The sequence below is a fragment of the Aspergillus sclerotioniger genome (genome assembly GCF_003184525.1).
Source record: "Aspergillus sclerotioniger CBS 115572 chromosome Unknown BO94scaffold_37, whole genome shotgun sequence".
In the NCBI taxonomy this organism is placed as follows: Eukaryota; Fungi; Ascomycota; class Eurotiomycetes; order Eurotiales; family Aspergillaceae; genus Aspergillus; species Aspergillus sclerotioniger.
Window position 1 is genome coordinate 269639 of NW_020291027.1, and position 12262 is coordinate 281900.

The following is a 12262-nucleotide window of genomic DNA, read 5'->3' on the forward strand; positions in this document are numbered from 1 at the left end:
ATAGAGTTGATCAAACTATGGACCGTGCGTCAGTGGCTGGCGAGGAGAGTGTCAAACGAAGGGAGGTCAGTATGAGCGATTATTGTCGCCCACTTATTGGGACTTTGCCATCCGCCCGCCTTTGCTGCTGTGCAACTCTCCCCTCCGGGGTTTCATTGCCTTTGAAGCATATTTCTTTCCGATAAATTGGCAATAGCAGGTGGGTCGGCTATCCGTCCATCTCATGTTTTGTGCTCCCAGTGACGAGATTAACGGCAGGAGTTCTCAACTTCACCCAGTCGATCGGTTAAGCGAGTTCGGCGCCCGCGATGCAGCCCATTGAGGCATTTGTCGGCTTCCAATAGCCATCCCCGCCTACGCAAGGAGTCGTTCCCTCATTATTTATTACCGTCCACAGCTGAGAATCCTCACGATCGCACCATTCCTGCCTCCTTGTCCGTCTTCCCACCAGAGCGTCTCACGTATGCCCCTCCGCGAGTCCACGGTCGACAATCCCAAGTCACCCCTGCGTCGATGTCACCACTACATTTACATCATCGCCTGGGCTCTCCTGTCATCCATCATCCTATACTGCGCCGGAAGGTTGTCTTTGGTTGATGCCTTGCTTCTCGCCTCCGGCGCAGCCACTCAAACCGGACTAAATACAATTGACCTCAATCGCCTTCATGTGGTTCAACAAGCCACCCTCTTGGTGGTGTCGATGGTGACCAATGTCATTTTTGTTCATTCACTGCTTGTTGTGGTCCGCTTGTATTGGTTCCGGAAGCGGTTTCAGAGAGCCATCCATGAAGCCAAAATGATGTGCCGCGCTCAGCGAAACACGCTCAACCAGAGACTCGCGGATGTGGAGAACGGGACTCCTCGTGGATTCTCCCGCGAGAGGCCAACGGAGGAGGTTCCTTTGCTGTCAACAGTCGATGAGGAGAGCTCAAACGAATCAGCCAGTGTGTCTCCCGGAGGCAGGAAGTATGGTGCAACCGGCTCGACCAGCCCGCACATCACCTTCTGCGAGACTGAAGCCGAGCACGAGGTTAAACAGCGTCGACGGTCATACTCTGGCACATGGTCGCGTCTCTCTCAGCCTGAGATCGAAAGTCCGCTGCGACGGTCATTCTCCGACTTGCAGAATGATATGCCGCCGCTGCCTTCCTTGATGTGGCAGTCATCAATCGCCAGCTACTCCGACTGGAATGAGACACAAAAAGAGGAGCTTGGTGGAATCGAGTATAGGGCCCTGAAGACGCTGGTCGTCATTCTTGTCTGCTATTTTGTGGTTATCCACCTCTTGGGAGTCCTGTTCTTCGTGTCATGGATTCTACCCAACCAACACTACGGCCAGATGCTCGCAGACAACGGCATCAGTCGGTCCTGGTGGGCGATTTTCACAGCCGGTTCCTCATTCAACGATCTGGGATTCACATTGACAACCAACTCAATGGCATCTTTCAACACCGCTGCATTCCCTCTGCTGGTGATGACCATTCTCATCGTTCTCGGGAACACGGGGTTTCCATGCATGCTCCGCCTCATCATATGGACCTTATCCCAGTTCACCACCTACGGTAGTCCCCTCGATGACGAGCTTCAGTATCTCCTCGATCATCCCCGACGATGCTTCACACTGCTCTTCCCCAGCGCAGAGACCTGGCGACTGGCCGCAGTCCTCCTTCTCATCAATGCAATCGACCTCATCATCTTCTACACTCTCCAAGAGGTGAGCCGACCATCCTACCAACCCAACACCCAACACCCAACCTCCTCACTAACCCATATCCCAATTCTAGATCCCCCACCCCAGCCCCATCTCAGCCAGCCTCCGCCTCGTCAACGGCCTCTTCCAAATCGCCTCCACCCGCACCGCAGGCTTCACAATCACCTCCCTGGGCACCCTCCACCCCGCCGTACAAGTCTCCTTCGTAGGAATGATGTACATCTCCGCCTTTCCCATCGCCATTGCGATGCGCAAAACCAACGTCTACGAAGAACGCAGTCTAGGAATCTACAACGAAGACTACGACGACCACGACAAACCGCACCAATCCGACTCCCTAGGCGCGCACATCCAACGCCAGCTAGGATTCGACCTATGGTTCGTCATGCTGGGATTCTTCTTCGTCGCCGTCGCAGAAGGCAAACGATTACAGGATAACCGCACTGACTTGGCATTCTCCCTCTTCCCCATCCTATTCGAGATCGTCTCCGCTTACGGCACCGTAGGCCTCTCGATGGGATATCCAGGGACGGAAACCAGTCTGTGTCGCGAGTTTAGCGGCGTATCGAAGGTAATTGTCATCGCGATGCAGGTCCGTGGCCGTCACCGTGGCTTGCCGCATGCACTAGACCATGCCATTCTCCTGCCATGTGACTTGGTCGAACCAGACGAGGAGGGTCGTAGACCGGAGTGGTGGTGGAAAAGGTGGATTCGGAAGAAGAGTTCGGATCTAGGAAATTTCTTTACTCATGATTGATGCGATACTCCGAGTACGAGAAATCTCAACTATGTATTAATAATACTTGATGACATATGGACTGCAGTAACCACATGTCTCAAAATATTAATCATGCCTGTACCCCATCTTAATGGTCGGTGGGGCATGGCATGAATTGCAGTCTAATTACAAGGACTCCCCTGATAGTCCCACAGCGAGCTATGTACGACCCCGTATCACAAACCAGACCAACTACCTACATCTACATCTACATCTACCTATCTGATCCCGCTTACTGCAGATTCCGTACGACAGTCGTCATCTGATAGATGCATCTGGCCCCATGCACGGACAATTCGCTTCTGATCTCACGGACAGTCCGGGTATGGTTTGGATCTAGACAGCTCTTCGAGGTAGTATCGGTGAGGCTCTTGTGGTGTTTGGAGTTTCTCTTTCGTAGGGTGTCTGCTTCTAGTCTAGATGTGATCGAGGGTGGGGGGGGAGGGGGTAAGATACGAGAATCGAATTTGGGCTAGTTCTAGAATAGTGCGGTGTGGTACTAGGGCAGTTGATGTCCTTTATTGGATAAATAGGAATTATTGATGGGTAATCTTCGTAGGATTTAGTAGGTAGAAGCCTACTGTGTAGATGGATAGTAGGTACTAGGTACTGTAGTCAGTACTATGGTTGTAGGTATACTGACCCCACCACCACCTGAAGAATGATAGAATAGTAGCACTCCGCTTGTATGCAGTCACACCCCACTAACCAATCACATCCATCTACCTACCACCCACTCGGACTGCAACACAGTGACACAACAACACAAGACAACAACACAACTAAGAAACACATGCAAGAAAGAACCTACCTGTGCCACCTCACTCAAAACCAGACCCCGTGTCAACTTCCAAAACACCCCTCTCAGAGGACAAACCCTGACCCAAACCCGCGATGACTCAACCCCTGACAAAAAATCCAGACCAGACAGTCAGTCAGTCACAAGTCACAAGCACGCACATACCCACCCTCGGCCCGTCCATACTAATCACCCCTCCAGAGAATAAAACCGGCAGAAAAAACCTCCCCTAATAAGTAATCTTAATCAAGCTAAACGGAAAAGAAAGGAAAGGTTAATGCCGTGCTTCCGAGCAAAATGATTACCTTATCACATGGGGGGAGGATCCGTCCGGTCCACGGTACACGGGCAAGGTGGTTGTCCGGTTCCCGGGTCACGGTCGCGTCGGACGGAGGTTGCGAGGGCGAAACGCCGATTGAGCCGTTGTTTGCCTACTCCCTGCTTACCTACTTGGGTTGGGGTTTCGGGGGGCAAGGGAAGAGTAGGGATGGAGCGGATATGTCCGACTTTTTATTGTGGTTCTGGTTCCGTGGTGGTCCCGTGATTGTTATATTGTTATTATTAGGATATTGTAGACAGTGGAATAGGTGGTATGGATTAATACGGGTTTGTTGTTTGTTGTTGTTACTGTTGATACTGGCTGGGGATGAGTGAGGTCAGTGTCAGTCAATGTCAGTGTATGAGGTCAATGACTGTTGTTGTTATCTGCAGGGATCTTGTCGTGTTAGTGTCAACTCATGACGTCAACCAGTGAATCCAGACCTCGATCCTCGTCCCCGCTGATGAGGATCGATCTACAGTCTGAGACCCGGTGCGGAGGAGAGGAGCAGAGATATGTAGTGTGTATGATGTAGAATGAGTTATCTGCCTGTATCATGATGATGAGTGGGGTGGCCACGGTATGCGTAAGAGCCGACCGAGAGTCAGTCTGCAATGTGGTCCAAGGCTATTGGTACTCGATGCTTGCCTCTCACGGTGGAAGTAAGTTCTGAGTTGGTAGGGATAAGCATTGATGATTGCAGCCTGATGAGCAATAAATCGAATAAGGAGGAGGCCTGGTCGCGGGGGGCGTCTCCCGGCTCCGGGGACGTGGGTGGTGAAGATATGGCAGCTATGTGTTTAACGTTCATTGTCTCCCTTGGTAGCGGAACTGGTGGTCTGGCCGGCGATCTTCACGGACGGACCTCGAGATGATGCATGCTGAATCAGGCACTTGAGATCTCGTACCTCGTATTTCTGTTTAGGGAAGGCAGGATGCCAGGTCAGGACATTCCCAGGCGGGTTCCACCGGCTGGATTCAGACGTGGTGGGCTACATTCCTGGACACGCTGGGTGTTTTCATCGTGGTCGTCTGCTGAAACTGCTTGGAATCTAGACCTGGCATGGGAGTGGTACGGGCTAGATATTGAGATCGTCGAGTTGCCCCGTTCTCAATCTGTCAGTGGGAATAGTTGGCAGCTCCTTGACCCCTCCGAGAGCTGCCCCATCGGAGCATAGTCACATGACTGGGGTCACACTAGCCACAATAGTCGCTGACTAGTCCTGGCCCGCTGCCCCCCACAGTCCCGTTGAGGCTGTGTCGCTGTAAGGTTTCAGATAGCTATCTGATTAGTACCATAGTAGTATTCTGATAGCAAACCAAAGCAGCACGTTGATTATCATCCTGATAATCCAGCCCCTCGACCAGATTACGTACGATTCCGCCCCCATACTTCCCTCCAGCTACTAGTACACAGCCATGTACTCAGCCAGGGGGATCATCCAGGTGTGGAGGCAGGGCCTCGCCAAGAGGAGGACACGTTTATCGCTAGCGGTCAACCCTCACTGATCAATGATTGATTGATCAATGAAGGTGGCTACCCAATTTTGCGATTTAGCCTGTCGAGGGATGCCAAGCCTGGCTGGACGTGCGGCTCTCCGCAGTCCGCACAGCCTGAAGTACGTACGCGCCTATTGCGAATGGATGCCAGGCTCCCCGGATTTACTAGTAGCCAGCGACCATCTAGGCGGCAGGCACTGATCAATTAGAAGCGTGAAATGTGGCAGCCTGTGGGAACCTCGTCGCCTAGACCTGGCTTACGTGTTGCGAAACGAAGGAAGCAAGATTATGCAGCTATACGCGACATTCAATCAGACAAATTTATCTATCATCTATCTATCCAGCGGCATCGGAGGTATCCTGGAACAAAGGACAGTTTGTGGTCCTAACTCCGCGCCGTCGTATTCGCGTGGTTACTCCCAAGGTACTCCGACTCGGTTTCGCTGGTTTTACGACCGGCAGTACTGTTTCCGTGCAATTCCCCAGCTAGATAGTGGCACGCACTTGGCCTGGTGCTTCTTGGCTAGTCAGCGATACGCGCACTCTTATCATCCCTGGTCATGATGAGCGCCTACCGATTCTTCTGCACAAACGAGATACGCAGTTGATTTACGATATACGTCGAGCTAAGGTAGGGTGGGGATGTGACTGGTGTCGTCAACTCAACCCATTATGGCAGTGAGGCTGGCAAGTTAGGGACCAACCTGCACCAGGCTTATGAATCAGATTCTGATTTCAAAGCGGGCAAGTCGTATAACGGTATAAGGAGCTCGAGGATTGACCTAAGCGGCTCATTCAGAACCAGCTGGGCCGTCTGGTCCCGTGGAAATAGCAACATTGGTGATTATGGGATCCGTTAGTAATGGATTATTCTGGCATTATGCGGACAATGACTGGGCATCTGCTGGAATTTTCTAGGCGTGAAGCTCCCGTCAGCCGGAAATAACGGCGCGGAAAGATTGGTCATCCGACGCCCCGTCCAGGGTTTGGGTTGGATTTGCTGCTGGGCTGGGCTGAGGTGCGATCGTCCACTCGGGGTTAGCGGGCGGAGTCTGGCCGTGACTCATTTTGAGCCAGACTGATTGGGCCAGCAGAGGGGCGGTGAACCTGCAGTTGCCTCTTGGGGCCAAGGATATCGACCCTGGTGGATCCGGCACCCTCCAGCCGATCCACGGATGGGCGTCGATGGTCTCTGTCTCCGAAGGTCCGATCCCAACTCCATCTAAATCCCGAGGCGAATGAGGAAAAAAAAGGTAAAAAAATAAAAAGACGAGCTTTATAATGGAGATAGCTTAGAAAAACACCGAGAAAGAAAAAATAAGCAAGGACAAAAAATTCAGCCTGGAAAGTGGATATATCATATTAAATCGGTCCCTGGTCTCCTGGTTGATCAATTTTTTTTTCCCATCCCAGGCCTCAACTCTCTCTCTCGACCACTCATCGCTGCTGGCAACCACCTCAGACCGATATTGCTGTGCACCACCCTACATACATACATACATACACACACAGACACATACCTCCAGTTGACCAGCACATCCGTTTTCCCCGCCACTACTGCTGCCTGCCCTGCCTAGAAAGCCAGGAACTGCGGACGACTGATCGCTCGTCGCGCCCATCCATTTTTTTGCGCCTCTCCACCTCCCAGCTACATAGTTACGAAAACGACTAAGCGTCGCTCTCGTTCGCGCCCCAAGATAAGGCGAGTCGTGATTATTGATCCGCCTGCAGTCAACCTTGACTCACCGCCCCGCGATCTACCCGTCCGTGATTGGGGCACTGCGCGACCGCCGGAAAGGGAAGGGCTGCCTGAGTCACCGCGTAAAGCGAACGAGTCACCTTTCTGCCCTTCTGCATTGAGCTCATAAGCACATCAACACGGCCCTCCCGGACTTTTGCACCATGGCCTATCTCTCTTCTTCCCCCACAACTTCCTCCACTCCTACCACTACTTCTTCTACCTCCTCCCCCCTCTCGACCTCCTCTACCACCAACATCACTCCCAGCTCCTACTTCTCCTCTCTCGTCCGGAGGCGGCAACAAAAGAAAATGAGCATCACCCAGACCTACTACCTCGCCCACACCGCCCGCAAGAAGCTCACCCGGGAAGCCTCGCGGGCGGACCATGACCTCCGCCTCCTTGTCGGCCATGCCAACCTCCTCGATTCTCTCATGCTAGAGCTGGCCGATGCCGAAAGGGAACAGGAACGGTGGTTCAACCAGACCGTGAGCGGTGTGACCAAGACCTCGCAAGGTTCAGAACCCCGACACATCCAATGGGCGGAAACCGTGGTTGAGGACCCCGAGGACGACTGGGACCCCGAGGACGTCTCCGATGCCGACTCTGATGTCAGTGAGGACGACTCCGACTACGATGAAGATGAATACGAATATGAATCCAACCTCTACACACCGGTGCGCCGACGGGCACCATCGCCCGTGGCCATCATCACCGAGAAGGAAGTGGAGGAGGACTACGACTCGGACTCGGACTCAGACTTTGAGTACGATGACGCGGAAGACTTGGAGGAATTGACTTTGACCCGCTCCCCCTCACGACAGACTCCGCCCGAGTTGTTGTCGGACTCCGATGGGGAATCAGAGGACGACACCATGCCACCGTCGCCTCCCCAACCGACCCTCGAAACATTTGACGAGAAGGAACCACAAACCACTGAGATCCCACTGTCGCCGACAGAGCTCGAGAGTGGGTATTACGTCCCTGGCCAGGCACGCAGCACGATTATCGAAGCGTACTGATCGTGCCTTGCTGATTGACGGCCACGTCAATGTACCATACGTGATACCCCCTAATGAATTGTTCTGGAACGGTTGATTTTGTTTGGGCGAGTTGCCACTATCATAGCGGGTCCGGCGTTTTGTGACAAAGAAAAAGGAAATTTTGGTTGGCTATTGTGATTTGACTACTGTTTTGCATTGCCTGTGATGGCATTTACTTTGCATCAGGGGTTGCCCCCCTTTGCATGCCCGAGCGCTTGGGCATTGATTCTCTACTCTTCTGGATGGGATGGTCCCACAATTAGGCCGCTTGAATAGACGGCCGCATTTTCTGTTCTAGTGTGCAGTGCCTCTTCTTGAGGCATAGTATATGAGATTTACGATGAATACATATTACTAGAACACACTTTGAGTGCATCTAATTAAGACTTGTCGAGTCGATTTTCACCGTAGAAAAACTATGTCAGTTCTCGCTGCAGCCCACATGGCCGTCAATAGCCGATTGATAGTGTCGTCGACTCGTATGCATCTAGTATTAGTAGACCCAGTCCCCACTTCTTGGCCCGGGCAGCCAAAGGCTAGAGAGGCTAGTTGGTTAGGCCGCTCTCTCCGTCTCCAAAGGCAAAGTCTGCTCCAGCAATGCATGTCCGACTGAGGGCCGTACAAAGTCCGCTGGGCCAGACCGGGATGGCAGTGCCGATCGCCCGCTCCTTCAGCAGAGCGGCCCTCTCTCCCCGACCACACCGCCCCGTGATGCATCACATGGGCGATCGATCAACCGGAGGATCACCGCCGATCCTGCACCGCTGACTTGGTGTTTCTGGATAACTATCTATCTAGATAATGATAGCCCTCAACCACCCTGCTGCCCCTCTCCTAATCCTCCCTCTGCCGGAACTTTCGGGTGACGGATGCCATGGCAATACCCTCCTCCTCCCCCGATAAGATGGACTGACTCCCTTCCTGGTAATCGGGCTGCTGCTCTCTGCCGTCCTCTCCGAAAAGTTAGACCCTGAAGAGATTTAGACTCGCCGTGTGTGGGGCATGTTATTGGAGAATTATTTCCCTCATGATGGGGCACGTTATTTTAACTGGTCAGTATCTACTCTGTAGTCGGGCAGAATTTTTCGCACCGACAGTCCAGTCTTCCATTGACCATTCAGCTGCCCACGAGCCCGTCCGTGCTGTGGGCTGGATCGGACCAGGTTGTAACTATAACTATTAACTACGGAGTAGGTATGGATATTGGATTGGGCTTTTGGCAGTTGCTGGGTAGCACCAGGTTGGGGCTTTTCTGACTTGCTCCGAGTCCGAGAGGGGTAGTTGTGTTCCACACGGAGGTTGTTGTACGACCACGCAGTCTCAGTTGTAGAGAGAGGGGTTGCCAATGACTTTCCCCCGTGGACGCCGTCGTGGATTAATTCGGCAATCATGAGGTTATCGCAACGTGACCGGGCTCTGTCTCACCGCCCGGGGGCGGCTGCCCCGCTCCGGGCCTCCTCCTATTCTCCAGTCTCCTTCCAAGTTCCAAGTTCCTTCTGCTTCCGGCTTCCGTACCTGCAACTCCATCGTTCCACTCTGACAGCCTGTCTTCTCTTGTCCTCCACCTAGGCCTACGCAGCTAGTCGTTCCGCTCGAGCTCGCCGTCCAAGCATCCCTGCCCGGGGAGCTCGCCTTGATACCTGCACCGCCAAACCATGGTCTGCGTCTCGCGCATCGTACCACTGGCTGAACGTCTGGAGCTTCACGGTGGCTGAGCTGCTCTCTGATTTGACCTCCTCATTTCCCGGTTGCCATCTGCGTATTTTCACATAGAAATTTTCTGGTCACCAAGCTTCACCAGCGGCAACCGATACAACCGATACCACCTCGACCCCTCCTCTACTAAAGTCCACCAACCGGGCGCAATCCATCATGTCATCTACATCCGCGAAACCATCACTAGAAGGCCGTGCTCCAGTCCCGGGGCGTACCAGAACCGGGTCAATCCCGACCCGACCTTCACGTGGAGATTCTAGACGGAAATCCATCCAGTTCAATATCGGCGGTTCGGAGTCCCAACCCCCCAGTCGGTCTGCTAGCGTCTCAGGCCGCAAGCGTTCACCGTCTCATGTGTATGAAAAGGAGGCCAAGGCTGCTGGGCGAGGGCTATCACCTCCTCCACCTAAGTAAGTATCTACGGACTGCGGCCTCTTCCATCATGATTCTAACTCATTGTTTACTTCAGGACCTACGAACGAGGCGTCTCCTTCGATACGTTTGATAACCCCGATGCGCCAGATTTCTCCTTAACACTCAACTACAAACACAAAGGATACCAAAGCACGCGACGCAGTCGGACATTTCTCTGCGGAACAGACCAGAACGATTACTCTGATTTCGCGCTCGAGTGGCTCATCGATGAGCTGGTGGACGATGGCGATGAAATCGTCTGTCTCCGTGCGGTAGAGAAGGATTCCAGTATCGCAAGTGATGCCGCAGTCGAAGCAGGAAAATACCGAAAGGAAGCGGAGAAGTTGCTCGAACAAGTGATACAGAAGAACAGTCAGAATGAGAAGGCGATCAGCTTGGTTCTGGAGTTGGCTGTTGGCAAAATTCAGGACATCATCCAACGTATGATCAGGATTTATGAGCCCGCCGTCCTGATTGTGGGCACTAGAGGCCGCAACCTAGGCGGCGTGCAAGGGTTGCTACCAGGCTCCGTTTCGAAATATTGCTTACAGCAATCGCCCATTCCTGTTATTGTGGTTCGTCCATCCACTAAGCGGGAAAAGAAGAAAAAGAAGCGTCTCGCAGATCCCACCAGACGCAACTATAATCACATCTTGGAGATGAGTGAGCGACGGGGAAGCGATATCTTCGACAGAAGCTCCAGCCGGGACAGCAGTGTGTCAAAGCTGCCTGACGAGGAGGCTGCTGTGGCTGCCGCTCTTGGCCTGCCTCAGACATACACAAACTCACGGAGCTCACTCTCTACATCGGAGCGAAGCAGTGTCAGTCATGATGAATCACCCTCTCCGATGGGTTCACCTGGCCCTGTTTCCCGGAGCCCTCTTGGGGGGAGCGTGGAAAATTCCGAGGTTGATACCGGCTCCGATGACGAACCTACCGTATCGCACGTGGAAGACCACGAGGACGTTTCACCCAAGCAGGAGCCTTCAGAACCAAGCAATCACATATTCTTTGAGACGCAAAATGTCCCCGGATTGACTGAGGGCGTTGCGGGAGCGCCCTCGTCCAATGTGACGGTCCCGCTTATCGTGACTGAGGATATTTCTCCGGATGGCTCTGAGAAGCAAAGCGATTGAGCGGTCGAAGCACATCCACACGGAACTCGCCATCTATCATATACAATTGGGTCATTTTACCCTATCCACATCACAGATCAACACGTCAGAGGGGGTAACACTCGGCTTGCCATCTCTACGCGTAAGAATATCTGGCAGCATCTCCATTTTACTCGACACTATGGGGATCTACAGCATTACGTACATGGTTAAATTCGTATCATAAAGACATCCACGGGATTGACCGGACACGCCCCAGCAGCGTGAATGCTGCAAGGGGCGGTCATGGAACTTGATGAATTTCTTTTTTTCCCTACATTCAGATTTTGTGATGTTCAGTCAGCGAGTCATAGACCGCAAGCACGCCAGCACACATAGACCATGCTAGTCAGCGAAGACAATTTTACATTTCTTATCTATTGAATCACGGAATGCAGTCTCCAACCTACCTAGCATTCCATCTTTTTCTTTTTCCCAACCTGAATAGTAAGAACAGTCCATCCTCGTATGCTCATTCATCATCCTTCCATTACTTCCCACATAAAAAAACACATAACAAAGCACCCACCATAAAACCAACACCCATTGTCTACATAAGTCCTCTACCTAGCCTAACCCAACCCAACCCTGTTGACATACAAAGACCGACCATCACCCAGCTGTAGTTTTTAGTCTAGTTAGCAAGTCGTGAGATTTCATACTATCGATCATAAGAAAGGTAAGAATTAATGTACGACTGACTAGTATCTACTACTACGCGTTATCTCATTCCCTGGATAAATAGGATAAATTTTTGATTTGTGAGTAAAGCATACGCATAAGCATAGACATAAGCATAATCAAAGTAATACTAATTAGTTAGTTAGTATTAATGAGAAAAACGAAAAAGAAAAAAAAATGATAAAGTGATCATCATCGAGCATCGTGGGCAACCACACACACACAGACACCCGGAATCAAGGAACTAACACAGTGAGTTAGGGAAGAAGGGTAAAACTAGGTAGGTAGGTGGGTGATTATAATGAGACAGTCGATCGGGGAAGGGAAGGGAGGAAGGAAGATGAGGAATGAATGAATGATAAAAAGAAACTTTTCTAACGAGATTTTTGTCTAGGAAAAAAGAAAAAAG

General features: G+C 52.0%; 3 protein-coding genes across 3 annotated transcripts; all 3 read left to right on the plus strand.

Annotated features, from left to right (window-relative positions):
• The first annotated feature begins 203 nt into the window (after nt 1–203).
• BO94DRAFT_539665 (potassium transporter) lies at nt 204–2911 on the plus strand. The gene is made up of 2 exons (XM_025612748.1): nt 204–1714; nt 1785–2911. The coding sequence occupies exons 1-2, from the start codon at nt 464–466 to the stop codon at nt 2466–2468; spliced, it is 1935 nt and encodes a 644-aa protein (XP_025462879.1). The 5' UTR covers nt 204–463; the 3' UTR covers nt 2469–2911.
• Nucleotides 2912–6589: 3678 nt separating this feature from the next.
• BO94DRAFT_539667 (uncharacterized protein) lies at nt 6590–8339 on the plus strand. The gene has a single exon (XM_025612749.1). It carries the CDS (start codon nt 7010–7012, stop codon nt 7865–7867), a length of 858 nt encoding a protein of 285 aa, XP_025462880.1. The 5' UTR covers nt 6590–7009; the 3' UTR covers nt 7868–8339.
• A 1181-nt stretch (nt 8340–9520) lies between these two features.
• Nucleotides 9521–11359, plus strand: BO94DRAFT_265687 (universal stress protein). Its single transcript, XM_025606518.1, has 2 exons — nt 9521–10014; nt 10074–11359. The coding sequence occupies exons 1-2, from the start codon at nt 9761–9763 to the stop codon at nt 11152–11154; spliced, it is 1335 nt and encodes a 444-aa protein (XP_025462881.1). The 5' UTR covers nt 9521–9760; the 3' UTR covers nt 11155–11359.
• The last annotated feature ends 903 nt before the right edge of the window (nt 11360–12262 follow it).

What these genes read in the sequence shown, in the direction of transcription:
- BO94DRAFT_539665 (XM_025612748.1), top strand. Translation starts at nt 464, where the DNA reads ATGCCCCTCCGCGAGTCCACGGTCGACAATCCCAAGTCACCCCTGCGT. An exon ending in TCTTCTACACTCTCCAAGAG is followed by an intron (nt 1,715 to 1,784) that starts GTGAGCCGACCA and finishes TCCCAATTCTAG; the next exon opens with ATCCCCCACCCCAGCCCCAT.
- BO94DRAFT_539667 (XM_025612749.1), top strand. Translation starts at nt 7,010, where the DNA reads ATGGCCTATCTCTCTTCTTCCCCCACAACTTCCTCCACTCCTACCACT.
- BO94DRAFT_265687 (XM_025606518.1), top strand. Translation starts at nt 9,761, where the DNA reads ATGTCATCTACATCCGCGAAACCATCACTAGAAGGCCGTGCTCCAGTC. An exon ending in CTATCACCTCCTCCACCTAA is followed by an intron (nt 10,015 to 10,073) that starts GTAAGTATCTAC and finishes TGTTTACTTCAG; the next exon opens with GACCTACGAACGAGGCGTCT.